The 26302-nt window shown below is 43.3% G+C and overlaps 3 protein-coding genes across 7 annotated transcripts in view; 1 reads left to right on the top strand and 2 right to left on the bottom strand.

Annotated features, from left to right (window-relative positions):
• Window positions 1–5771: 5771 nt before the first annotated feature.
• Window positions 5772–26302, bottom strand: part of LOC143432677 (lysozyme c-1) — a 242395-nt gene continuing 221864 nt past the window's right edge. The window contains exon 2 of the mRNA XM_076909483.1: window positions 5772–6939. Within this exon, the coding sequence (XP_076765598.1) occupies window positions 6448–6900 (453 nt within the window). The 5' untranslated portion in view covers window positions 6901–6939 and the 3' untranslated portion in view covers window positions 5772–6447. The remainder of the gene's footprint in view (window positions 6940–26302) is intronic.
• Chsy (Chondroitin sulfate synthase) lies at window positions 7922–14511 on the bottom strand. The gene is made up of 6 exons (XM_076894997.1): window positions 14356–14511; window positions 12970–13961; window positions 10899–11039; window positions 10643–10823; window positions 9733–10089; window positions 7922–9636 (listed from the first exon to the last, which is right to left on the bottom strand). Exons 2-6 carry the CDS (start codon window positions 13789–13791, stop codon window positions 8675–8677), a joined length of 2463 nt encoding a protein of 820 aa, XP_076751112.1. The 5' UTR covers window positions 13792–13961; window positions 14356–14511; the 3' UTR covers window positions 7922–8674.
• Window positions 20739–26302, top strand: part of Hrb27c (Heterogeneous nuclear ribonucleoprotein at 27C) — a 30438-nt gene continuing 24874 nt past the window's right edge. For 3 of the 5 annotated variants that reach the window (XM_076909405.1, XM_076909374.1, XM_076909384.1), the window contains exons 1-5: window positions 20739–20902; window positions 21780–21987; window positions 22077–22263; window positions 24220–24302; window positions 24810–25203. In XM_076909405.1, the coding sequence (XP_076765520.1) occupies window positions 20865–20902; window positions 21780–21987; window positions 22077–22263; window positions 24220–24302; window positions 24810–25203 (910 nt within the window). In that variant the 5' untranslated portion in view covers window positions 20739–20864. The remainder of the gene's footprint in view (window positions 20903–21779; window positions 21988–22076; window positions 22264–24219; window positions 24303–24809; window positions 25204–26302) is intronic. The other 2 variants (XR_013103049.1, XM_076909397.1) reach the window with 1 other exon arrangement.

Here is a 26302-nt window from a genome sequence, read left to right as displayed (position 1 = left end):
TTTCTCGGATATTAATGTTGCAGGGTCGCAAGAGAGGAGGGGAACCCGTGGGCCTGGGGCTTGACTTTCGCTCGGTCGTCGGAGCTTCTCTCAAGGAACGATCCTCTTCCTCCTGGAAGCTGTTTAGTTCGTCTCGTTTTTGTTCCGTCTCGACGAGTTACATCGATCGTGGTCGTCCGAATCAATTCTCTCGCGCGATTTAAAAAGAGAAAAGGCGACATTTGTCATCTGCTACGCGTACCGGGTGTTTCGAGTGCTCGTCTATCGGACGCAGGCGTTCGTTTCGTAGTCCATCGTTCGCACGAAACTTTCCTCATAGATGCGGGACAAAAACGCCGCTGGCGTATCAAGAATTTCAGATGGTAACCTGATTAGTCGTTTATTCAAGCAATTAGCAAGGCATCCGTGGCGTATATGTACGACCTTGCAAACTTTCACAGCTTCTGTTTTTTGTTCTCTATTTTTAAATGAAATTTGTATAAAAAATCGCCGTAGCTCTCGAGCGCCAGAAAAAAAGAAAGTGTTTACTGTTTAGATTTCAGTCCTGGTAGATCTACAAAAAAGATCGTATACTTTTTAATTATGTAATCGAATTTGTTGAATACTTGGACATTGAATTTCGTTTGCATACATTCCCAAGATGTTGACCCTCTTTCCACGCGATGAACGTAACTGATTTGATATCTGTGCTCGATACTTCCTCCATGCCGCGTTTAGAAAAGGTTCCGATGACCGAGGAGGATGTGACGGGAATCCCGCGGAAAAAAAATTCTAACATCGTAACGAAATCGTGCGTAATCCCGTAAGGTGAAAGGCTGGAATCACAGTGAAAGGTGAAGGGAAAAATATTTTTACACTATGGTCGAACAAAATTTGGCGGTTGGTAAGAAACGCGACGGCTGTCTCGGCTGGATTATCCCTAATCCGACGGTAGCCTGTTAAGGAGATATCGGTAACGAGTTTGCAGAGCGAAAGAGTCGCAAACTGAGTAAACAATGAAGGTAACGTCAATGGGACACTTGGCACATTAGCATGTTAATGAGAATGTTTGTGTTACGTAAATATTTGCCATCGAACATTGAATAATATTTCTAATATTGAAAAATTTCGAGACCGAGCGACTTGTACGCTCGAGGGAGCGGCTGTGGGAGAAAGATCTGTAGCAGAAGAGCGGAGTACTCGTTAGCGATGTGCAAGTAACTGAGGCAGCCAGTACGATTACGCAAAATTGCTTACGGGAAACGGAGCAAGCTTGCGTTTAGCTGTTGCACAAGAACGATGCAAGTTCTCCTTTCTCATCGATGCTCAAACGATCGATTTGAGTTACACTTGCAGCCTTGACGATCGCTCGCCACTGAATCGAACAGGAAATAGTAAATGGAAAATTTCGAAAAGCTCGAAAGACTCGAGCTCGATCGAAAGTTCGCCGCAGCAGTTCGTTTTATCGGCGATCGTCGAACGAAATCGGCGATGAAAGCGGCGGATAGTGGGCGAATTTTATTCGTTTGAGGATCGTTTGGAACGGAAAAAGATAGCGAGGATGTAAAATGATCTCATCGGCGAGAAATTGGTACAAGCCAGGTAGTCTAGCTCTGTGAGAGCAGAGCCTGGCTGAACCCGCGGCAACGTTAATGAGAGGTCTTGTTGACGTATCTCGGTTATTACATCGTGCGATGTTTATCGAAATAATAAGGACGAAACGTTCCTTGTCCCTGTTGCAGAAGTCAGCCACGGAAGGCCAATGTACGGCACACATTGTAACAATAAAATTACAACTTTTTCCCCTCTGTCAAAAGCGTACGCGACAACGCTATTCTGAATGCAACGAAGCAACCTGGTCCCCCGCGATTATTAGCATATGAATATCCTTTAAATCCGTCTCGAGTCATCTGAAACGTAATTAATGGGCACCCGGACGATTTTCATTGACAATTCGTAAAAATTTCTACGCCCCTTTCTCTCGCAGGCGAAGTTGCAGGTGATTCGAATCGAACCTATGGAATAGTGAGTACGTTCACTCGAGATGCATACGGAACGTACTAATACCACGCGACATTGTGTGCTCGCGAGCAAAAACCGGTAATACTATGGCCAGACGTCCTACAAGAGCGCTATGAACATCTTCCCATGTACGTAATTATCACTGTGGTATGTGAAAACTGGAGAAACGCTTCCGGTTGGTTTGTGCGAGACAGAACGCGCCAGTCTGTGTATCTATTTTTTGAACACCCCTCGCACCGTTGTTTAATAACATCCGTGGAATCTTGCCAGTGGATCTTTCCTCTCCCTCCCTCTCTCTCTCTCTCCTCCTTTTTTAATCATTTTATTAACCACTGGGAGAGTGGGAACAATTACCGGGGTTACGGCTCACTTTCTTCGAGCCGATGTTTCCTCGGTTTATTGACAGGTAGACTGAAAAAAATTGTCTAGTTACATAAACCCGCGTTTAATTGGAAATTTTTCAGCGATTCAGGACAAACGTCAGAGGAATCGAAAGGGAATTTAGAGAATCTCCGTAAAAGCACGTGTGTTTCGCTGGAAACGCTTAGGAGCCGGCTGGAAATTATTTGAACTTTTTCCACTTGGAGTAATTGCTCGATTCCTCGGCGACATCTCGCGCCTCAGAAGCCAGGATTTTATTCGTCGCTCTTCACTTCTGAGCCACCGATTCATCCCGCTATTTTATCGCGCGATGGATCGCTGTTTAAAGCGTAAGTTGCACGGTGTCGTTAATTTCTTAAGCGGCTTCTGGCACCGTTTCGTAAATTTACGAAATCTGTTATTGTCCCCGTAAAATGTTAAGAATGCACGCGAGTTTGTTGTCTCGCTCCTTTCGCTTCTTTCTAATCAGCTTGGCACCGTTTTAATCTCGTCGCTTTCCTTTCCGGCTCAAAATACTTATTTGGCACGGCGTAACGTCCATTAAAATGCTTCCTCTGCCATCTTCTCTCCGTTCGCCGCTATACTTTTACCGCCACCGCGCGTCACGTAATTCGCGGCTCAAATTCCGTTTCCTTCCTTCTTTTTTTTTTTTTTTTTACGTAAACGTCGTTGCTCAACCATCGTCGCTGAACCACTCGATAAACGATCTGCCGCCACGTATCCGGCGACTTTTAAAATTCCGAACAACCTGAGCGATTGTCAGCGTCCTAACGAAGGGAAGGAAGAGATGTCGGAAGAGGATCTCTAATAACGGCTCCGGAGAAAAATCGTCGGGATCTAAGGCAATTGCTAAGCCGTGTCTGCCTTCTCTTTATCGGTTCACTTTCTTCAGAGAATCCACGGAGGAGTGACCTTTGCAGAGGTCGCTTAAACTACGCTCGAGTTTCACCGGCACGCTCATACTGAGCGGTTGGATTCACCGTTACCCGGGCTCGTTTATTCCAAGATCGAACCGCAAGGTACTTCCGTCTTCCTATGGAGAAACGGTAGAACACGACGCGCCCTGAGAATCCACGCTCGACCCCGTCGTTTTGCGTGCGAGGCATTCAAAATTGTTCGGTTCACGGAAACACGAGACCTGCACCGGTAATCGATCAGGAATCACGGTAATTGGGACGCTTCTAAGGGTGAAACGAACATTCGTAATTGGTCGCGAACATCGCGCTTTCGCGTTCCAGATGGCGATTCTAAACTCCTCGGTTGAAACATCGCAGACTTTGTAATTATTCGCGATTTGTTTTCTGCGGCTAGCTGACGCTTTCGTGCATAAATTATCACGTCTAGAAAGTTCTGATAAGAGAAGACAAAGCGTCGAGGTCGAAGCCAGGGTAGCTACCTTCGCGGTAGCGTAGAAATTCGTCTCGGCCACGCGCAGATGCTTTCAATGCGATTCTGGCACGTGGAACAGAGCGTCTCATTGAAGAACGCTGCCTGTTAAATTCCAACAAAAAGCCTGTTAATATTCATCAAACGCGTACCGTTATTCAACGGCAATTCAACGAGATATGTGACATGCGCTGTACGTTTACCGCGTCTGCGGCGGTCCTGTACAAACACGTTACATGATTTACCGCTTGGCGATTATACCCGTCGCTTCTCACGGTTATCCGCTCGCAGATTGCAGATTCCAATTTTTCATTGCGTTTACCGACGGATCCCGCTAATAAAACGTAGTCGTCAATAATTATCATCGGCTCCGTTTACAGTTATATCAATGGTCTTCAGACAGAACTTATCTCCCGTTACGTAAACCCGCGGGATCGCGAGACGTATTCTATAACAAACTGATTAAATCCGACTGTTCGCGGAAAGCGCGAGCTTTCAGCGCTAGACTAATTACGGAACGTAATCGCGGCAATGTTGATGATCAGCGATAATGTTTCTTAGAAATTCAATGATTCGAAGACGAGTGGCGGACAATTAGAAAGGCGGACGATTAAATCGTCGCTGGGCGATCGATCGGCGGATACCACGAGACGTCGTTCGTATTTTGATAGCGAGCCGTTGTTCGCGAAATAAAAGAGCGACGCTGACCCGGGTCGCTCTCACGCGTTTATCTCAGTTCACTTCCGCTAGTGAAAGGTGCATGCACACTCACCTCGGCGTCTACGGTAAAATGCGCTTACGTGCGCCTACGTGCATCCCCGCGTGCGCATCGGACTAGCCAAGTACGCCTCCTCCGTCAGTAACCGGCGATGTTTGCCTGGAAAGGCAGCCGTGGATCGACGCATCATTCTGATTGAAATTCTAACGGGTGTCCCGGTAAGAAACGATCGGATTTCTCCCCTCGTATCCCATCGTTTAACACGTCCTACCCACACCCGCGTGAAATCCATTATGCTCGAATCGATCGGTTGTATTCGTTAGCGCGATCGAAGCTGACTTTTTCCATCAGAGCGACGCGGAGAAGAATCGAACTCGACGAAGATGGTGACGGAGAAAGGTATTCCTGCGAATCCTCGCCGCGTTTTGTCGCTAGGAATCGATAGGGTTTTTCGATCACGACGAGTCTATGGATTCGTTGTGTAATCGTTTACTCGTTGGCCATCGCTTTTCCTAGGCGGTCCGTGTAAACGTTTCGAACACGAGGCACCGATCGATTTTAAGGAGAAAAAGAGAAACGCGGAAAGGCGGACGAAGATCGTACAAGAATTTTGTCGCGCAGGAATGCGCAAATTGCTACACATCGAGAAGCCACGAAGCGTTCTTGACATTTCGATAAGCATCGATTGCATAATTTTGGATTTTTGCGGCGAGTAATCTAGTTGATTACAGCCTCGATGACGGTCTCTAGTCAAAACTTGATCGGTTCGAGCGAGCATCCTTGACTCGCGCGAACTTTCGACAGACGCGTTGCGCCGGACACGTCGGCACAGAAATTGACATTTGCACGTGATTTCGGAACAGTTGCCGCGGTTTTCTATATCGTAAATTTAATTTGCACCGTTTTATTGGTACGGCGTGAAACGTGTCGCGGTTTACGTAGCTTAGAATGGAAATTGTTCTTGAAAGAGCCGATATCGTGATACTTTTCCCTGAGCAGAAAATGAAATCGAAACGAAGCTCGCGTATTCCCGTCACGATGCGTTTTGTAATTCTAATAGTCAGAATTTCTAAACCATTTTATTTCGACCGATTCGGTCTGCCAAGTGGAGCGGCGTGTTCAAAGATCATGCCGATTTCTTGCATCATTATTGGCCTATTTCCAGCCGATTTGTATTCATATTTGGGAAACATCCTCCCGTTTCTTGTGCAACTTTGTCCGCTAGCGCCGTCGAACGGAACGAATACCAAGAGTACAGGTAGCTATCGCGTTTACCTTCAAGTAGTATCTTTTATCTGTGTTTATTACATACAGGGATTATTAAATTGCGGTTAATATTGTTGTCTCTTACGTAATTGCGCATACAATACATCCGCGGACAGATTCCTGGAAATTCGCGTTGTTTTATCTGATCGTATCGTGTTCGAAGAATCCGTTGATAAAAATATTCCAGTCGACAGTAATTAATCAACACACGCGACGGGTAAACATTATCCGTCTACTTTCAAATTGTAATTACGCGGAGTTATCGAAATCGTTAAGATATTATTGACAGTTAACGCGTTCGAAACGATGACTTTATGTACCAGGGATATAATTAAGACATATGTTTCGTCAACATCACAGATAGATGTATCTATACATAATTTGATTATTGTCGCCTACCAACCGTCGAATTAAACATTTCTATGAACTTTGATCCCTTCGATCGACGCAAACCTCGAACCACGACTACAAGTCATTACATGAAACTTCATTGTTCCATTTGCGATGCACGCGAACAGCTGTCGGCTTAAATCGAATCGGTAAAAAATAACAGTTGTATATTGTATAAACTATGCTCGCTATATATGCACAGCAGAACCATCACCGAAAAGTTCATCGACCCATACGATAAAGAACGGCAGTCATTCCTCTTATCGTCGTACCAACTCGTACGGACGTGCACCCACGGACTGGTTTCATCGACGGCGCCGTTTGCAATTGGCAACGTTCGGCAGCGGCTTGTTCTTGCACTTCTTCATCCAACCGTCCCACGCCTTGAACCCCTCCAAACTTTGGATCTTCTTCGCGCACTCGATGTCGTCCTGGATGTCGTCGTTCGCGAAGTCCTCGCAACGCTTGTTGCAGAGGCCGCCGCTGTGTCCCCTCGAGCAATATTTCGAGCTGCTTATCTGGAATACACCGTAGCTGTAGCTGGAGGCTGTCTTCGGGCCGGTGACCAGTTGCGTGTCCAATCCGCTCTCGCTCTGCATCAGGCAGACCCAGTTGCTGATCAGGGTCCTCGTCACTTTGGCCTTTTGAAGCTCCAGCGCAGCCTCGCATTGCGTTAGAATCTTCGCGTCCGTCTGGCCACCAATCAGAAGGGTGACCACGAGCGGCAGGATCACGCACAGCTCGACCTTGCGATCCATTTCGTCCTTGGTGCTCGTCGATTTCGACCAGGTCGGAGACTCTCGTCTTTGATGTCGCCCCGACGCTCAACTATTCGTTGCAACACGGTCGCGGCGAGGATTCACGCTTAAATATGACGCAGCTTGCTTCGCGAACAGCGCCGGTATGTCGTGAACGATATACGATGACCTTGAGCTTGAGCGATAAGTTACAATTCCCTAAGCGCTGCGTGGCCGGAAAGAATACTCGGCGGTGTGAGCCAGTTTGCCTTGTTTTTCGTACCACGTTTACGGTATACTTGAATTTCTTCTTTTTCTTTAGCGATCCCGGTGATACGATTTTTTATAGTGTTGCTAACACTTCTGGCTGATACTTGGGATCGTTGATAAGAGCAGATACGACGGACTTTCCTTAAACGAAGATTATTATAGAACAGGAATGTTTGTGGTCGCCACAGTATCTTCTTTATTACTACCTTATCGCTCGAGATGGTAGATGTTTGTTGGGAAAGAGTGGACGCTGCGGCTCAGAGGGTGGACTGGCTACAAGCTATCCAAAGAGGAGACTAATTGGAATGATCAGGATCGAGCGATGTTAAGGAAAAATTCATAGGATATCGATTAATCGGGTGATTTCATCACGGTCGTTAAAGAGACCTTGAGAGGAGCCTTATAAGCTGAAAGACACTTTCTAAGTTGAAAAATGGGCAACGTTTCAAGTGTTTTCTTGGAGGAATGAGATATGAAATTGATTCGCTAGCTAACGAGGAAAAAAATGTTATTATCTCATCAGATAAGGCGATTGATGAGCGATAGAGGATGCTATTTTTGCATCGAGGATACAACGATTGATGTAACGCGGTTATTTAATAGAGAAATTTTATTTGGAATTCGATGAAATGTCGAAGCATCTTAGCGAATTGCATAAATGATTATGCAAGTTACAGAACCTGTATCGCCGGTATTCTACGGGCGGTCGGTGTGTGTAGGTACAAATACAATAAAACAGGCAGTACGTAAAATTAAGAAATAAAAGTCTATACACAAGGCACAATAATATCACATGTACTTACATAATTCATTCAACTATAACGTTGTATTACATTCTTAGGAGTATTGGCATCTTAAATCGTCTTGAACTACACGTTCACGAAATCATTCACACTCGTATGGAACTATCAGTAACCTCTATCTAATCAATTTTCAGGTTACAGGAGAAACAAATTTTTTACACACGATACGATACAGTATTAATTTGTAAAAAAATACTAGTATACTTTTCTGGTAAGAATAAAAAGTATTCGATGTATGTTATACTCTATTAGCAACCACAAACGATACATCACATTTAATTATATAAATAACGTCAAATCTTTCTCATTGATCGACGTACAAAGTATTGATACGATCTTAAAGTTAAAAATTTTGATACTCTCTTCTATATCTGCTAATACTTTGTACATCAATGGCAATTTCTGTATAATGTACACGTTGAAAGGTAACACAACTTCTTATGTATACAGATTGAGAATTAATATTCCTCGAGTTTTCGTTCTGTTTTATCGATAAACGTGAACAACGTAGTAAACTCAATAGGGTGAGAACTTTGGTGAACCCCGCGATCAGCTTTAAATATTGTCCTGTTCGGACTCCCGCGCAAGAGGAGCCGCAATTACTCCGTGTATTTACAAAATATCCTAACTATGAAACGTTCTGGCACCACGTGGTTGCAAACGTAATTCCTACTTTAACAACCGAGATATAGCAGTGATTCTTCAGTTTCTCCGATAATTATTCAACTCGCCGCACTCGATAGATTCGCTCTTCTAGCTTTGGCAAATCTCAGTATCTCTGGATTCTCGTAAATCATTCTCGCCAGCGTTTCTATCCCCGCGTAAGTGTCGGCTTTGGTTCCCATGCACATGGACCATTGCGTTTTCGAGAGGTCCTTGCTGCACTCAACCTCGTGATAAACGTGAACCAAATCCTTGTCAGCCGCTCTGAAGATCTTCACGTTCGACTTGACTACCTTCTCATAAAAGTCCACGTCCTCTTTGCCCCACCCTTGGATGGTTAAATCGAAACCGCCCACGTTGATGTAGTCTTGCTTGTACAGAGAAACGATACCGAATCCAAATTGCCTCCAGTAACCGGACATTGCGTTTATGGCGAACGTATCTCGCTTTCCGTTCTCCTCGCGAACGATCTTCTGATCGTACTGACTGAAAACCACCGGGAAATAGACTTGCCTACCTAGCAGTGTATTGGCACGAATTCTGTGGAGAACCGCCTCGGTGAACGCGATGTCGACGTCGACGAAGAACATTAAATCGTCGTTGTTCAATCTCGAGACTCCGAAATCGAGCGCCTTGGCTCTGGAAAATGTCCCGGAAAGGGGGAGGACGTCGATGCTGGCGCTACGATGTTTGTATTTCAATCGTTCTATCAGTTCTATCGTTTGATTGAACGAGTTCTCTGTTTTGTGACGATAGAGAACTACCAAGAGCGCGGTCTTCTCGCCGCTCGTCAAACAGATCTCTTCGTAGTTTTGCAGGAACCTTTGGAAAATCTCGTATCTTCCGGATAAAGGTAGAACGAAATGTACGACCTTGTCGTTGACGGGATCCTTCGTCTCGGAGTTGAAATTCAGGTTCAGGAAACCGCCGCGGAATATACTTTGCAGGGATTTGTCGTTTCTTTCATTTCTTCGCGTCTCGTCAACTTCTTCGCCGTCCAGGGTTTCTCGTATTTCCAGTCCTGCGAGCAAAAAAGAACCCAGTCAGACATTACGGGACGCCGTCTTCCCCGGCTCGTTTCTCACTCGCCGCTTTCTAAAAAGGTGAAAAGGGGTACCTGTGAAGTGTTGATGGAGGTACACGTGCCTTCTGACTGGCAGAGTGACCTTTCTCCCTCTGTATTTACGATAGACCAGCAGGAGATCCAGTATCGTATCAGCGCCATAAGAATCGACTCTTCTGTACCCGTACAGGGTTGACCTTTCCTCGACGACTCGGCCACGCTGCCGCGAGCAGGCATTTATGGAGGCCATCACTTCCCTCGTGATGTCCTCCAGGCCCTCCTTTATATCGCTGTGAATTCTTCTCCTGGGATTCGAATCGCCTAAGCTGTACTCGGATCTCGATAAAAAATCCCAGGGAATCACTTCATCGCCGGTTCGCGGTTTGAACGAGCAAAGTCCCGCTGGAACACCTGGAAGAGAAAGTAAATGAGAATCGAGTATTTATTTTAGCAAAACTCGCTATCACTTTCCGGCTATGCAGAGCGATTTATATTTTGGGCTACGCGTTGCGCACGCGATCGCGACGCACTAATTTCTCGTCTCATTAACGTAATTAAGCTTTTATCGCCGTGGGGGCCACGCGAAACCGTAGTCCGCTTCGCGCGCGGTTTCGTATCAGGCTCGAACGCGCCTGTAAGTGGAAATGATGGAAATGAGTGGAATCATGATCGAAGTCCTGATCGTTACGTCTGATGAGCTCAAACGAATCGTGTCGTTTCACGTTTCGCCCCGTCTGGCCGGCGATCAATTCGCACGGGCTAATCGGTCTAAATGGCTCTATTAACAATGCAGATCCAGGGAAACGCGACTGCTATTGAAATCAACGATTCAAGTGCCCCGCTCGTGAAATATTCCCAAGGTTCAAGAACTCTCCGGAAGGTCGGGATCAAATTCTTAGTTAACGCGATCGCTTAACCGTACGCATTCTTTCGCCGAGTTCCACGCACGCGGAATTTCTTTTACCTAATATCTCCGTGTCGCCGGGATACTCTTTCGAGAAAGGGTGCACCGAAAACAATGGTACGCCCGCGGCGATCTCGAAGCTCTTCAGATTCTCCAACGGTATCTCCAACTGTTTAGCCATCGTGTAAATGTCCCTGTGAAGATTTAGCCTTTCCTGTTGCAAGTCTTGGATCTGAAGTCCCTGGAATCGAAATAAAGTTCAGCACACCGTGGAGGAAACGATCAACGGTGGACGCAGCGCGGAGTCGATACCAACCCTCATGTAATTGTGTAACCTGTACATGTGCGGCGGGCTTTTAACAGGATGCAACGTAATAGCACGGTGAACTTCTTTTTTCTTCAAGTTTCCGGTGAACGCCTGCGCTCCGCTACTGTTATGGTACAAAATGGACTGCATCTGTAACAGTAAAAGCATCCAGTATCGCCAGCTGCAATTAAGATTAAAAGGACGGAAATAGATGACAGTCATCGTTACGCTGACTTCGGAAGGTCCCGAGACGTCTAATTCTCTGATAATAGTTTCGTCTTGCCGATCGTTTCGCGAGACAAACACGTTTGACGATGGAGAACGTGATTCTCTTTTTTTATTCTTGACGAAAAAAACAGTGACAGCCGACGTAAATGAAAGATCGATAGCAAAAGGTACGAACTTCCTGCCGGTGTCAAGGTAATTATTGTGAAGAATACAAAGCTGCATCTTATTGCAGCTGTAGAGCAAGTATTAATCAAGCTACGAGACTGGGTGTGGTGGTGTCCTGTTACGGGGAATTATTCTAGTATTACGTCTCTCGGGTCAACTTGATCGTGTTCTACCACCGCTTGCCACGAAAGCGTTTCCTTTAGTGGCTCGCGAGGATCCTGCGATCGAAAAACAATCGAAACGTCGATTCTCGTCGGATGACGAGGTGTGATTCATTAAACACTCGCGACTGAACGCATAAATCGTAAACGTGTCGTCGCAAGTTCAACACAAGCTGATGAATCAATCGTTTCACGGAGCGAACGCGCAAAACGTCCACGGCAAACACTTAGTTATTGCATGTCGTACGACTGGCTATTAAGTGTTTCGACCTTACGACTAGCACGAAGAAGAGAACGTACAGTGTACCGATGGATTAGCAGACTACGATTTGTTCGAATCTAACGACTAACATCCTCGTACCCGCGTTTTACCTTCCCAGTCAGCCGTTCCACTGAAATCTACGCGCATTACCTTAAATCAATATTTTTCGAACTTCGAGAGATAATATTGGAATTGGAGGTAAAACGTTTCGCCGAACGATCGTTCGTCTGAAACGTCCTCTTTTCTGTTTTTTTTCCTTTTCGAACTTTGAATTCGAATGATAAATAACGAGTGAGAGGAGGAAGCAGTTTTTTTCTCTCTTCCTTTTTTATTGGAACTTCCTCGATCCAGTGTAACCGTTTCGCTTAATGTGACAAGCACAGATGGAATGGGAAAAAATAGTTTATTGGATCGTGTTTCGGTCAATGGTACTGTTAACAGCCGTGACATAATAGTTCCCCCGTAGCATGGGCGCAACCGCGAACGCACCCGTGTACGTTCGACGAAATTATTGCAAGAAGCGCGATCAAAGATTTAAGCGCTTCGTGCTGTAAATTGTTACTTAAGCACTTCGACCTAATGCTGAGTGTCAAGATGGAGGAAAATGACTCGATCTGGCCACTGGGTTAGCAGGGTACTATTCGCTTGTACTTAACGACTAACATCCTCATCTGTGCATTGTACCTTCCGAGTTAACCCAATGATAGCGTACCCTGTACATGATGCAGATGCGTAGCTTATGTATTTAAACCGATAATACCTATCGTGTAGATAGATCAATCCTGGCCGTGCAACTATCGCGTTAGCTGGGGCCAATGACAACAATTAATCTCCTTCTAGACGCCGTGAAACATCACTCGAGTCGTAACGCGTCTTATCCGTCTTCGCTTGTACAGAAATCGCGGATTTCCCTCGAGATGATTCGTTACCACCAGCGAGATACCATTGGTGGTTAGTTTATTGAAACATTAAGGTGTACGTGTTCACTTCTGTGGGATAGCCTGACGTTCTAATGAACCGTAAGCCTGTGTTGATCGACAAATTACACATGCCCCGTAGATTCACAGTTATGATACTGTGTGCACCAGGAGAGAGAAGAAAGGAGGACGAGCGAAAATAGATTTAATAGTTATGTGAACGTCGGTGAGAAGCGTTAAGCGACCGTACGATGCAGAGGAACGCGTGTGTAGTTACATAGAAGGGATAAAAGCACGAAAGTGTATCTTACTGGGAGGAAGAAAAATTAATGAACAAAAGAAATTACCTCGTAGCTCCAGGTGCAAGGTATACCGGCGTACTTTTGCACGCACCTTCCCAGCTCGACGTCCTCGTGCGTGGTGTACAAATGTCTCAGGCAGTACTTGATGTGCGGTACGACCCTCCTCAGCGTCTCCCTGGACAGTATAACACCTGGCCCGCCCATGCAAAAATTCTCGTCGTACTCCAACGAGAGCAAACCGAACTCCTCGGAGTTCCCTCGACCAGCCTGGCCAATGTACATGGCTCTCCTGGAGTCGACGGATCGCAGCAACTTCTCCAGACGATCTGTTCTCACGTAAACGTCGTCGTCAGCCCTGAGGAACCACTCGAAACGATCGCCGTAATTGTTCCACATGTACTGCAGCATCATGAACGACTTCTTCTGCGGTGGGTAGGTATCGTCCACGCGCGGTAATGGCACCAACGGCAGGTCAGGACAGTTCTCCGGGACGATCGAGCTCTCGGACGAGAAGAACGCGATCTTACCCGGAAGCTCCTTTCCCCACGTCTCGTAGACCGCCTTCGCTCGCGAGTTCAGGTATTTGCTAGCCGTCATTACGCCTACGAACACCAGACTCGTCGAAGAACTGTTTATCTGTTCATCGTCGTTCAATTTGGGAACGTTCTGCGCCGATGGTCTGACCAACACCGGCGACCCAGGCAGCATCGATGACGTGTAGGCATTCGAGCGTTGGTGATGGCTCGACGAGAGTATCCTGTAGCTTTGAATGAGAAAACCGAGGAGCAGGCCCACTGTCAGGCCCAGAATGGCGCTGGCCAATCCACGTCGTTTACGCATCACTGGGTGAAACGTCACCTCTTCCATTGGTACTCTTCCGGGGTCCCTGGACCTCCGGCTGGGTTCATCGTCATCTTTCTAGCACCCGCGACCCTGTTCTTTAGCAATTTCACCGTGCTAATTAGTTTAATCGTCAGGAATTCGTCGTGCGATCCCATTGCTCCTTTTTCTCGACACCGAGCACGTTCTGCTCAGACCTGTTCAACAAAATTACGCGATCTCTTTTATACGTCGAGACGACTGCGCGACAGGCTGCGTCGAAAATTCAGCGAACAATCGTCCCTTATCCGCGTTTTAAACGCGGACCGACATTGGAGACGCTTCAGAGGCGCTCCTTTCCCATTCACTGGACTTTGACTCCCGTTTGTTCGAGATTTAAAAAAAGCACACGTCGACCGTGCGCGGTTTTTGCCGCTCGCGGCTTAAACCGTGGAAGCGTTCATTGTTTAGCCAGTCACTTATTTTTACGCCAGCCTCGGGCTGGAACTGCTAAACGCGAATTCAACGAAACCGATTGTGTTTACCGGATACGATATTTTTTCTGGGTATGACGCAATCGTACGGCACTCTTCTAAAATCACGATTACTTACATCGAGTATTTCCGTCAATGCAAGCGACTGCATTCCGTTGAATTCCACGTGGCCGATCCAGAAGTTTCTAATACGATCAGGGAAGGGCGTTCATGTTAGCCTGAAAGAAACGCGCGAGCGCGCATGTAGCTGGTCGAATGTGGAGTGACGTATCGGTGGCGGATGATCGACGGGAAAAGAATTGATACGATTAAATTGTACGGCCGATTGGGGTCGCGCACGTGCATTAACGATACGATTCGATTTCTACGTCAGCGCTCAATGGTTCAAGGTTGCCCTTTGATTTATTCAACATTTCGTAACCGTGCCGCGGTAAACCCTAATAAATTGATAAGTCATTCGTATTCATTCGTCGTATCAACGGCGTGTGCGCACAGCTTGATTATCGTTCTCGATGTCCGATCGACATGCTCCTCGAGTCGTTCCGACCGATTTATTTCGTCGAATTCGATCGCTGACTTCTGACGACGATTGTCAGACGTCCACTCTTATGCGCTCCATGGGACCCGCCACTTTTTTTCATTTCTTTTTCTGCGCAATTGGTGGTTTTGTGCACTGTCATGGGAATGAATGATAAGAACGCGAACAGAGCCGGTCATTGTGCGAGCCTAGAAAGCCGCGGGACAGAAGATATAATAGTCGTGTCCAGAAATGAGAGCCTGGCGCCGTTAGGAAATCAATTAACCTGGCGGTTCTGTTATTTTTGTATCAAGAATCGAAGAATGCGCGCTTCACGTTGCTTGACTATCACACGATAACTCGAATATTTGCGTGGTTTCTCGATTATTCAACGAGTACCGTTAAATTGTGATTTTCTGCCGCTCCTCGTATCACCAGGACATAGTAAAAATTTGGTAGGAATGCTATTTAAGCTTGAAAACCAACGACGAGGCAGGATCTCCTTTCAAGAGGATCGGTAGAATGGTAGAAATGTATTCTCTGAAAATCAGCGTAGACAAAGAATTGTCCTTTAGCTAAACCGGTTCCAGGCACGTTGATATACATCTCCCAATGCGGGTGGTTATTGAATTTCGTGGCGTTACATCTTTCTGTTCGCGAGAAAACAGAGAACGTCGAACGAAAGAGAAACCGTTATTCGTCAAGAAAACTACTAAAGAAAAAGTATCATTAGTTGGATTCCACGCGGAAGATTCGAGTGACTGGGCAATAATAAGATTCAATTAAAAAGAAAAGACTTTCTCCTTAACTGTAAATTAATTATTCGTTAAGCAAGATCGCTGATGGTCATCGTCGATTCTCCCCAGTCGTTACTCGCGCACTCACGTTTCCGTTCTCACAAACCTCTCTCGCGTTTATCCATCTCGTAGGAAAGAACGAACGCCGAGTTCCCGTTCGAATTCACGGTTGCAATGTGAATTTTATTACGCCTTGAATGAATGTTTTCGCGGTGAGGCGACACGTGAATTCTATATTTACGTACGCATGGTCTTAATCTTATCTATTCCGAAAGGAGATTGCCCTGAATAACGACAAATTCAAGATAATTTGAAGCGCGAGGCGAAGCTCACGCGATGTTTTTGTCCGGATTTCCACGCGTCTCCTTCGTCTAGACTCGATCGTCCGTCGATAAATAAAGGAGCGAAGAGATATCCGGAGGATATTCGCGTTAATACTGTTGAGGATTTCTCGGAATCGATAAACGGGGGACGATGATGGTGTTGACAATCGCGATTATATGGTTGGATCGGCAGAACTGCGAAATACCGGTGTTCGTCCCGTTAAAGGATCCGATTCAAAGTGACGTGAGCACGAACGAGGACGAAAGGCGGGAGAACCGGTTTAGGCCGAAACGCGGGACCAGGTCTTCGCTAGCATCTACGGTAGGGTACGATTTCTAGTTTGTTTTATAGAAGAAGACAAGGATGAGCTACGGACGACTGGTTGCCGAGGGCGAGGAAACGGAGCTAGTCGGACGCTATTGGTAGCACGAAAGAAAAAGTGTCTGCGCACTTTTGTCCCCTTTTAAAATCCCTCCGCCGTGGCGAGAAAGTCGGGTTCGTAATCGGCCAAGAGAAATGCGCCGAACTCGAATCGATTTCCCGTGAGATACTCAGCAATTGTCACGATGCCGCGAACGCTATTACGACAAATTTTATTGGTTACACCAAGGTGTCGAGGAATGAAGAAACTGTCACATTAGTTCAATTTGCATCTATACGATGGATTTGCATACACTTAGAGGTGAGTCAGGACAAAGTGGTCGACTGGTTAGAAACACGTTGCGGACAGACTGTTGGCTGTCGACTCGCGTTAACATCCGAACGATTGTGATTTATAAGAGACCGACCCGACCAGCAAGACCCGACAGATTAGAAGTTGTTACGTGGAACGAGGTAGATACCCGCTAATTGTTCTCGCAGACATCGAGCCGCGGCCAAGGCGGTATCATCGGAGCAAAGGCACGTTGGATGACCAGATTTGTCGTAGGTAATCGTGACTCGAATCGAAAACGGAAGGTCTGCTCGATCGACGAATAGAAGAGAGAGAGAGAGAAAGAGAGAGTCGTCCACTTTTCGAGTTCGAGAACACTATAACAATAAAAGGCTCGCAGCTCCTAGAACCGATCCACGGTTCGGTTCACGGCTGAACAACCTCGTCAAACGACCGCCCGGTCATCTAAACAAACGATCCTTTGTACTCGATGCTTCTTAAATGATTAATACGTGGAAGCACTTACATAAGCCGGCTGGTAAAAAGAATTTCGCGTTTCATCCTCGAGATTTTCGCACACTCACTATTTCACAGAGAAGCTCCGATTGTTCGGCACGACGCGCATAGCGTAACACCATCCCCGATCGTTGGGTTCCTTCTATCCTATGAAAAACGACGCGCAGATCCTCGTTGTCTGTCAGCGAAGAACGCGCGCTAGGATGCACCTTGCTCTTCAAGCTTCACACTCTTCTCCGTTTTCCTCCTCCGTTCCGCGTACACGTTCGACATGTGCACGTGGGTCTTTAGCTGGCGCCGAAAAAAGCCGCGTTACCGTCCCGCCGCATCTGCCACGGCATGACAGAAACCGTAAACGAAGAGATGATGAAAGAAACGTGGAAAATGTGCCGGCCGCGGAGCGTGTTACGAGCAGGATGTCGGAGCGGCGACTGAACGAGACGGGACCGAGGGCCGGCTAGCAGTCAGCCAGCCAGCCAGCCAGCCAGCCAGCCAGCCAGCCAGCCAGGCAAGCAGTCGTCGGGCAACAAGCAGTCGGCCACCTACTGCCAACCAGCCTGATCGACTCGCCATTGTGTATCGAAGCTCTTCGATGAACAGAGCCGAAGGTTTTCCTTCGGATACCAGAGTAACGAGCCGACACCGTAGATCGAAATCTACGCTCCTGACCTCCGCAACCTTCGACGACCTCCGATCCGACCCTTTCCTCCAGCATTTTTCTGTCTGTCAACCAGCCACGATCTCCGCGATGCTAACTAGATTCCACGAGATCTCCGGATACGCGCGCGATCGCGTTAAGCAGAGGGATAAAAGGGGGAATCGTCCGAGAAACTCCCCGACGTATTCCCCGTAGATAGGATATTATCTTCCGCGAGCAGAAGCATCCCTCGGTCGGGATACGCGGCGAGAAATGTACCGTGAAATCATTTTATCTCCGTGGTTATTGTCCGTCGAGAGCACGGTGATTTAATTAACGCAAATTGCTCGATCGAACACGAGGAACCGGGAGCGGGTTCTATTTTTAATGGGCGGCAGGTTATCGATGCAGGCCTGATTACCTACATTTTGGAGCTGCCGGTACGGTCGAACCGTGTACGAGCTCTAAATTTAGAACGTGTGACCCTCTAAAAGTGTTCTTATCTATAGAGACGTTATGCACCCCGAGACATATGGCATGCCTTTAGAAAAAAGTCGAGTGCCAAGTTACACGGTTTTTTTGTCCTTCTCTTTTTTTTTCCGCGATTATTTCGAAGTGAAACGGAGCACGACGTGCTACGTGTGGCAAACTTTATCAATCGGAGATAGGCTCGAGTACAAGGTGTACACTTACTCGATCCTCCACGTGTGCTCGAACGCACATCGAGCACGATAATTAGTTTGAATATCGTCGTACGGTATCAGCGAAACTACAGCTGATTGCCTGTGAATTCATTGTCGCGCGTTGTATACATATTTTCCCTACTCACGATCGTCCGGATGATAGTAAACGGTACACGTGTTTAAGCTTTGCGGGCGTCGCGAGAGGAACGAGACGTCTACCCGAGCACATATCTGGTTAGCATATTGTGTAACAAGATGCGTAAAATAAATGTGCAACGAACACCTACGCGATTGTCGCGTGCTCGCGTTAGGACGCAGTAATGAACGTTGCTAAACGCCGGCTAGTAAGAACAGTCGAAGCTGACACACTATAGCACCGCGTCCGTAAAGCAGGAACTTCCGTCGAAATAGAAGCGAATTGAACTACCTTTACGCTTCGTGAATTTCATATTATCTCCCATTCGACATGCTCGATCCTTGCTCAAGCGGAACGATCGGATTAAGACGCGAAGGAGCGACAGTAGGTGTGTTTTAAAAGTATCGGAAAGATCAGCCAAGTATATACGTCGAGCGGTGCTCGATCGAGACTAAATGATCGTTCAACTCGAGTGCCACTTTCGTTCTTTCGTTTTCAATAGGAGTTTACTTCGTGACCGTTAACGGGAACGAATTATCGCTGTTGGATAACGCGAATTCGATGATTCAGGCGGTTACGATGAAAGTAAGTCGCCTAGCCGGATGAATCAGTCGATGGAGGAAAATTTACTCACGCCGCGAGCCGAGTTAAAGAATTTTATTTTTAGCCGTCACATAGAAATCCTTCGGCCGGAAAGACCGTGGGGAAAGAGGAATCGATCCCTCGAATTCTACGCATGTGATAACCTTTGGTTTAGGGCATCTTGGTTACTATTCGTCGACCATGAACACGGTTTATTGCGTCCCGGGAAGTTAGCGATCTCTAACGACGTGTCGGGGATAGAAGGGGATGGAAACGTATTATGGGCACACATATAAGAAACGAAACCGTGTAGGAACGATCTCTCGCTGTTCGTATATCGGATATTTAGAATCTGTTACGCTTGTTTGCTGGTGAAGTTTATTTCACCACTTCCGCTTCAATTGAACGCGTTCTATTTTGTAATGACGTAACGACAGATTAGCTCGAAGAAAAAAATATTCGGACTAGGAATAAACGTTGAAAAATACTTGAAGTCTTATTAGATTTACCTTGGCTATACACTATCGCTGTTTTATCAGATAACGCACTCGAAATATTAGGTAATGTAAACCTAGTTATGCATATGGTTTGAATGCAAAAAAGGGAATAAAACTGTGCAGCTGAATTAATCTTGCTTTTCCGTCTAATTCGTATAATGTTTGTATGTTAATTGATATTTTTTTATCGCACAGATGTGACTCACTGCACTTTCTATGAAACTTACACATCCCGAATACGATGTACGACTTTTAAATGAAACAAAATGTTATCAGTTAAATTTCATGGTAACAGCGCAATAAAATCATATGAATTATAATACTTGCACCGTTCTGTTTGAGTGCTTTAGGAAATTGTTACCGGTATAAGTAGTAATGCATTACACAATACAATTTCTTATGCATTATGCAATAACTAGAACATTGCATTCTATCTAAGAAAAAAATTAGTATTTTTTGCTTGATAAAAATATGAATCGAAGGGAGATACGTGGTATTCTGTGATATCTATGCACCTTCTTCTGCAGGTGTGCCGGTTCGCACGATCGAGTAGATAAGGTTTAATTTTCTGCGTCTACATGTGCATTAAATACCTCCTTTCGAATGCGCTCTCCGGTAGATTCTAGGCGATTTAAAATTTCCCGCTAATCTAAGAACAAAATGGCGGGAATCAGCTATGTGACGACAGATCGTTGAACCCAGAAACACTACTGCATTCAACAAATATATTGATTCAATCATATTCGTTATTTATTCCTTAACAATGCAGGCGAAATAATTATTATTAATCGTCTGTTCGATCGGGTTTAGCCGCGTATTGAATTCATTAAACGTGTACGATATTTTGTTCAGGGTCGTATCAATTCCAGTTCTGCGGGTAGTAGGACATAAATTGGCGCATATGGTTTCTAGATTTCAGTGAAAGTTAATCCCCCTGATGCCGATAGTATCAGTTCGTTAGCAAATACGAGCAATTCATTCAGAAAACTGTACAGTGATTCGAATCGCGACTCGTGTAACGGAAATAAAATACGTGGTCGTGGCAGTCGCGTTGTAGAGGGCGCGACGCGCATCTACTCGCGTCCCTGGAGCGCTATTGGATACGGTTGCTGATTTGACTAAACTCTCGGCGGAAGTGACGCGAGTCGCTTCGTTACGTTTACATTCTGTTCTCGACGTCGCGTTCATTGTGGGGAGCCATTACCCTCGTCCGCGCTAAGCATCGTGCCATATTCCCATTCGCGCCCTAATACTAACAACATTCTCGTAGTTTTAAGTGAAATATTATGAGAGTGAAGGCCGAAATGGACGACGACGAAAAGGGGTAAGTCTGAATTGTGTATTAGCGCCCGTACGAGGATATATTTTGCGCGAGAATTTTCGATCGACGCCGTTCACGGCCCGTCAGGTTTATTGCGTGGGATCTCCATTTGCGTATTGCAGTTAACTCGTATCTTTGACTTTTCACCTCGATGTTTTCCTCGTCCCGAGCTATATTGCTTATCTGAGCCACGTAAAACGTCACGAAGCTTCGTATAGTCGGGTGCGATGCCCACGATATGCGTGGACAACCTTTTTCCCCCATAGCAATAAGCGGTTCGGATATGTACTTCTCTGTGAGAGGGAATAATTTACTGCCGCCGGTTCTACATATCGCTCCCGTCGTGTATCTATGATCCGGCATCTTTTTGTGTCATCTCGATGCCACTGTGGTAATCGACAGGGACAAATATGCTAGCCGAGAATTTCGCTATATTATTTCTGCGTGAAAGTATGCTACTACATTGTCGCTCGTTACATCCTTTAGTTCTAGATTCTCTATTTTTATGCTCTATATCCTGAAAGATCGTAGCATTTCGGTACTCCCGGACTGCGTGATTTTCTTTTTATATGCCTCACTAGAATTATGATTATTAATAGATGCTAGACTTCGATTTTTCCACTAATTATAATTACACATAGAAAAGATTTATCTGCGAGGTACTCGGCTATTATTTTTTCCGCATCAAAATTTATTATTATCAAAATGTTTAGGTCGTTGACAAATGGCTATCATTATCATGTTTCTACTAATTGTTTGTCATACCAATGAGTTTAAATTTATGATTTTTTAACTGTTTCTCGAAATTTTGCATTACATAACCTTTTATAACAGAAGAGTTTGTTGAATATTTATTAGGAAAAAAATTTGTTTGTTACAGAAAGTTGTTTGTCGGTGGCTTGTCCTGGGAGACAACGCAGGAGAATCTTCAACGCTACTTCGGCCGTTATGGAGAAGTAATTGACTGTGTTGTAATGAAAAATAGTGAATCTGGTCGTAGTCGTGGTTTTGGATTTGTAACATTCAGTGATCCAGCTAACGTTCCTTTAGTTCTTCAGAACGGACCACATCAACTTGATGGGCGTACAGTTAGTATATATAAATTACATATATAATAAAAGTAGTAGTAGTGCAATGAAATGATTATTTCTACATGGTATTTAATTTTTTGTTTCAGATTGACCCGAAACCATGTAATCCGCGTACACAACAAAAGCCAAAACGCAGTGGAGGTTTTCCAAAAGTGTTCCTCGGCGGCTTACCAAGTAATGTGACGGAGACCGACTTGAGGTCCTTCTTTACTCGCTTTGGCAAAGTTATGGAGGTTGTCATAATGTATGATCAGGAAAAGAAGAAATCTAGGGGTGAGTATATTTTGATAATTATTTTTTTATGTACACATACATATATACACACTATGTATATATTGGCATTGTTCAAAGTGGTTTCTGTTTAATGATTCGATACAATAAGATATAACATATCATTTCATTTATTGATATTGTGCACTTATAATGATATTTTTTTGCATTAATTGTGGGAACTATAAAGAACAATGCTTCATGAATATTTAAATTAGATTCATTTCATCTTATTTATTATATGACCAAAAGTATAGTCAGAATTCTTGAAAAATTTCACAAGAAAGTACTTTTGATACGATTTGCAGATGTAGTACAAGCTATAGTAAAAATAATAATAGTGAAGAATGGACATATATAAAAACATAAGTGCGTGTGTAAGAGTTTATGTAATATAACAGCAATATTCTTATACATATTGAATCAAAAATTCTGACTTGAATGCAGCACACCCATTATTTAAATAAAATATTAAAGTTTGTTCTAATGGTAATCATGAAAAATAAGTATAAACTTGAAAGGGTATTAATTAATTAATAAAAAGTTGAATATGGTTTTGTGCTTAAGTTAATGAATAATTTGTGGTCATTGAACTTCCTCTGCTTGATTGACCTTTTTTTAATGACCCTGCTCTTGTTTCCTTTAATAATTACAATTAATACATCCTGATTCACGGTCTTCTTAATTATATATTGTTTATTTTCGATATGTATTTATATAAAATATTTTAAGGCCCTACGTAAAAGTTACAATGCATTATAAATAGTTATTTATATAGTATTCTGATCTCATTTTGCTACTCTTAATAATTCGCCTTGTCTTACCTTAAAAAACGTTAAGATAATTTATGTTATATTAAATTACATTAAATGTATGGCTAAGTTTTATTAAGGATAGCTTAAGGCTTTATCAGGTTATTAAGTACATAAGTTAAAATGTACATAACTTAAGTCAAGTTAAGCTACTAGTAAGATATGTTGTAAATTCGATTTTTTATTAGTATTATTCACTTATTACTCCATTGAATAATAAAGTCATTTAGTTATATTTATTCTTAATCGTATTATATGTGTATAAAAAATTATTCATAATATAATTTATAATAATTATGTTTTTAAATAGATTCTAAATAAATAGGATACTATTAATTTCAATTGCTTTTTTAATATTGAAAGTTTTTTGTCTTGATACATTGCTATTTTCATAGTTAAATATGTAGTAAAAGTCCATTACTCGGTTAGGTGTATTACTTCTTTATTCTTTATACCTTTATTCATTTTTGGTGGCTGCATTCAAGAAGTTACTGTATTTGAAGAGTACAAAAAGTGAACATTCTTTCCTAAATATTTTATTTTTCTAACAATATGTATTGCTTTTTGCAATTAATATTGAAATGACATGCACTGAATGATACTCATTTAACACATTTGGTAGATAGTCATTTGGGGTGAGTAGTCAATTATTCACTTTGCAAGCAGAATACTAGTCTAACTAATAAAATGGAAAAAATGTTGATATTTTATGTATTAACATTACGATCTTTTGTAATACGAAAATGTCGCTTATGACATTAAACAAGAGGTCTACGAAGCTTCTTCAAATCAGCCATCATAAATTTGTTAGATTAAGTATTTTAAGTTTATGAGCAGTCGAAATGAATAACTACTACATAAACGCCTGTACAATAGGTATTTAAAAATTTTTTAAAGATGCATGTTTCTCAATCGGTACTAAAGGATTCTGTGTAATATAAACCGTGAAAATGTCTTTCCAAATTAACAATAATTACTATCATTAATACGATGAAAGACGGTTGATGTAACGATCAGTGTGTATCAATAAATCAAATAAAGAATGCCGATAGAAATTCGTAAGATTGGGGGTCATATAAAAGAAATGTATTTTTTGTGTAAATATATGGGGCACCTTTTGATATACTCTCTCAAATTTGGACGATAGGATTTGGCTTTCTCAGCTTCGAGGATGAAGATGCTGTGGACCGATGCGTAGTGGAGCATTTCGTCAACTTGAATGGAAAACAGGTATAGCATACCTACACACTAGTATATATTACATATCACTAGATTACTTGTAATGTAAAATAATAATAAGTACGTATATTTAACACAATTTATTGTTATCCACCGCATATAGTATTACAGATTCATGTTAGTCATAGTACTTATTTTATTTTACACAATTTTCTCATGCTATGTTACTCTTAACGATTGTATGTGTTTAGTTCTTATTATATAAGTAACACTTTTAAAAGAAAGAAACACGTCTAGAATATCGTACATTATGCGTTATATGGCAAGTCAAAAATTAGTATATACTTAGTATTTATGTAAGACTTGGCGAGTTTTAAAGGTTTAATCGTACGCTTACGAAAAAATAGAAAGAATGGTAATTAAGAATGGTAATTAAATGGGATTACTTCTGTTCGATCGAAGTGAAAATCCTATTTAATATCTGATTTAATCAAATCTGTGGACGATAGAGGATAACGATGTTTTTATACAGATCGTTTCGTTCGCTTCTGATTACAGGTTGAAATCAAACGTGCAGAACCGAGAGATTCTTCTAGTAAGATGAACGATAGTCATCAGGGCCAATGGGGGCCACCTCAACAGGGCGGACCTCCGATGGGAATGGCTGGTAATATGGGACCTATGGGTGGTCCGAACGGACAAATGGGTGGACCTATGATGGGAGGACCGATGGGTCCACCAGGAAACATGATGCAACAGTATCAAGGTTGGGGTACCAGTCCTCAAACCGGAGGATACGCTGCTGGGTATACCACTCAGTATAATTCTCAGGGCTGGGGTGCACCCCCTGGCCCACCTCAACAACAGCAAATTCCACCACCGCCACATCATCAGTGGGGTAGTAGTTATAATGTCCAGCCAGCAGCAGCTACTCAAGGTTATGGAAGTTACGGTAAGTCCTTTAGATATATCGCAATTTAATTGTTTTCTTCTATACTTTTCTTTAGAGTTTAAGTACACTTAATAGAGTCCTCGTTTAGTTTGGAAATAATGATATAAATATTGATAAGTTTAGCTATAAGTACTGTAACATTAACGAGTATGATTTAACTTCCCGTAAAGTTGAGTGTAATAATATTGCAGCGTTTTTGTTTGCCATTAATTTAAAAAAAATACCAATAACAATAGCCGTAACATATCGTTTTGAATTTGATATAATACCGAAATGTAATTCTTAATTTAAAAATCATGTGATAAGTTGTTGATTCCATTCATACATTTTTCCAAAGTATAACACATAATAGGGTCATAGCTATATAAAAATCAAGAATAACATTGATCCTATCCTCTCCCCTCCATTTTCCTTGGAGATGTTAGGAAAGAAAAAAAAAAAGATAAGAACGCGAACAAACAAATACCTATAGTATATAATTAATTGTCTATTTTTCGATGCCCTCTGGAGGTTGTTATGGAAAGAGAATACAATAGGACATCATAAATATCAAGTGTATATCGAAATTATGTCAGTTCAGACTCATTACTCATCGTATTATAGAGTCTCTAGTTTTTGTTACAAATTGCAGTCTCTCATTTTACCTTGTCGTTAGAACATTTTGAAACTATTTAAATCTGTGAAATGTAATTTAAATTTCTTGAGTCTGGGTCGACGTGATACATTTTTTTTCGATAATATACACTTCCGGTACATTGAACCTCATAATCTTATCTATAAAGTTTGTGCTTGCTTTTCTTGAAAAAATGCTTCTATTCGACGGAATTGAAGTTTCACAAAAGAAAGTCTTTATCCATGGTCGTATAAGAGACTAGATAAAAAGTATGTGCAGCATGCCTTTGCAATGTAAGCATATTCTTATCGGGATAATGATTTGACGCGTTATCTGTCGAGGAAAGCAAGCATGGATATTTAAGTTAAACGACATTGAATGTTAACGATACTAAAAGACATTTCATAAGTAAGTATCGAACCGTTCAAGTGCCAAGACCGCCACGACCGGCGAAAATTACTTGCCTCTAAATTAACTTTGGGATCA

This window comes from Xylocopa sonorina, chromosome 1 (genome assembly GCF_050948175.1).
Source record: "Xylocopa sonorina isolate GNS202 chromosome 1, iyXylSono1_principal, whole genome shotgun sequence".
Classification (NCBI taxonomy): domain Eukaryota; kingdom Metazoa; phylum Arthropoda; class Insecta; order Hymenoptera; family Apidae; genus Xylocopa; species Xylocopa sonorina.
The sequence above is the reverse complement of the archived record's forward strand: the minus strand, read 5'-3'. Positions and strand labels throughout refer to the sequence as shown.

Coding starts and splice junctions, on each gene's coding strand:
- Chsy (XM_076894997.1), bottom strand. CDS start 13,791: ATGGAAGAGGTGACGTTTCACCCAGTGATGCGTAAACGACGTGGATTG. Junction 11,040..12,969: donor CTTGCACCTGGAGCTACGAG/GTAATTTCTTTT, acceptor TTACTGTTACAG/ATGCAGTCCATTTTGTACCA. Junction 10,824..10,898: donor GGTTACACAATTACATGAGG/GTTGGTATCGAC, acceptor TTTCGATTCCAG/GGACTTCAGATCCAAGACTT.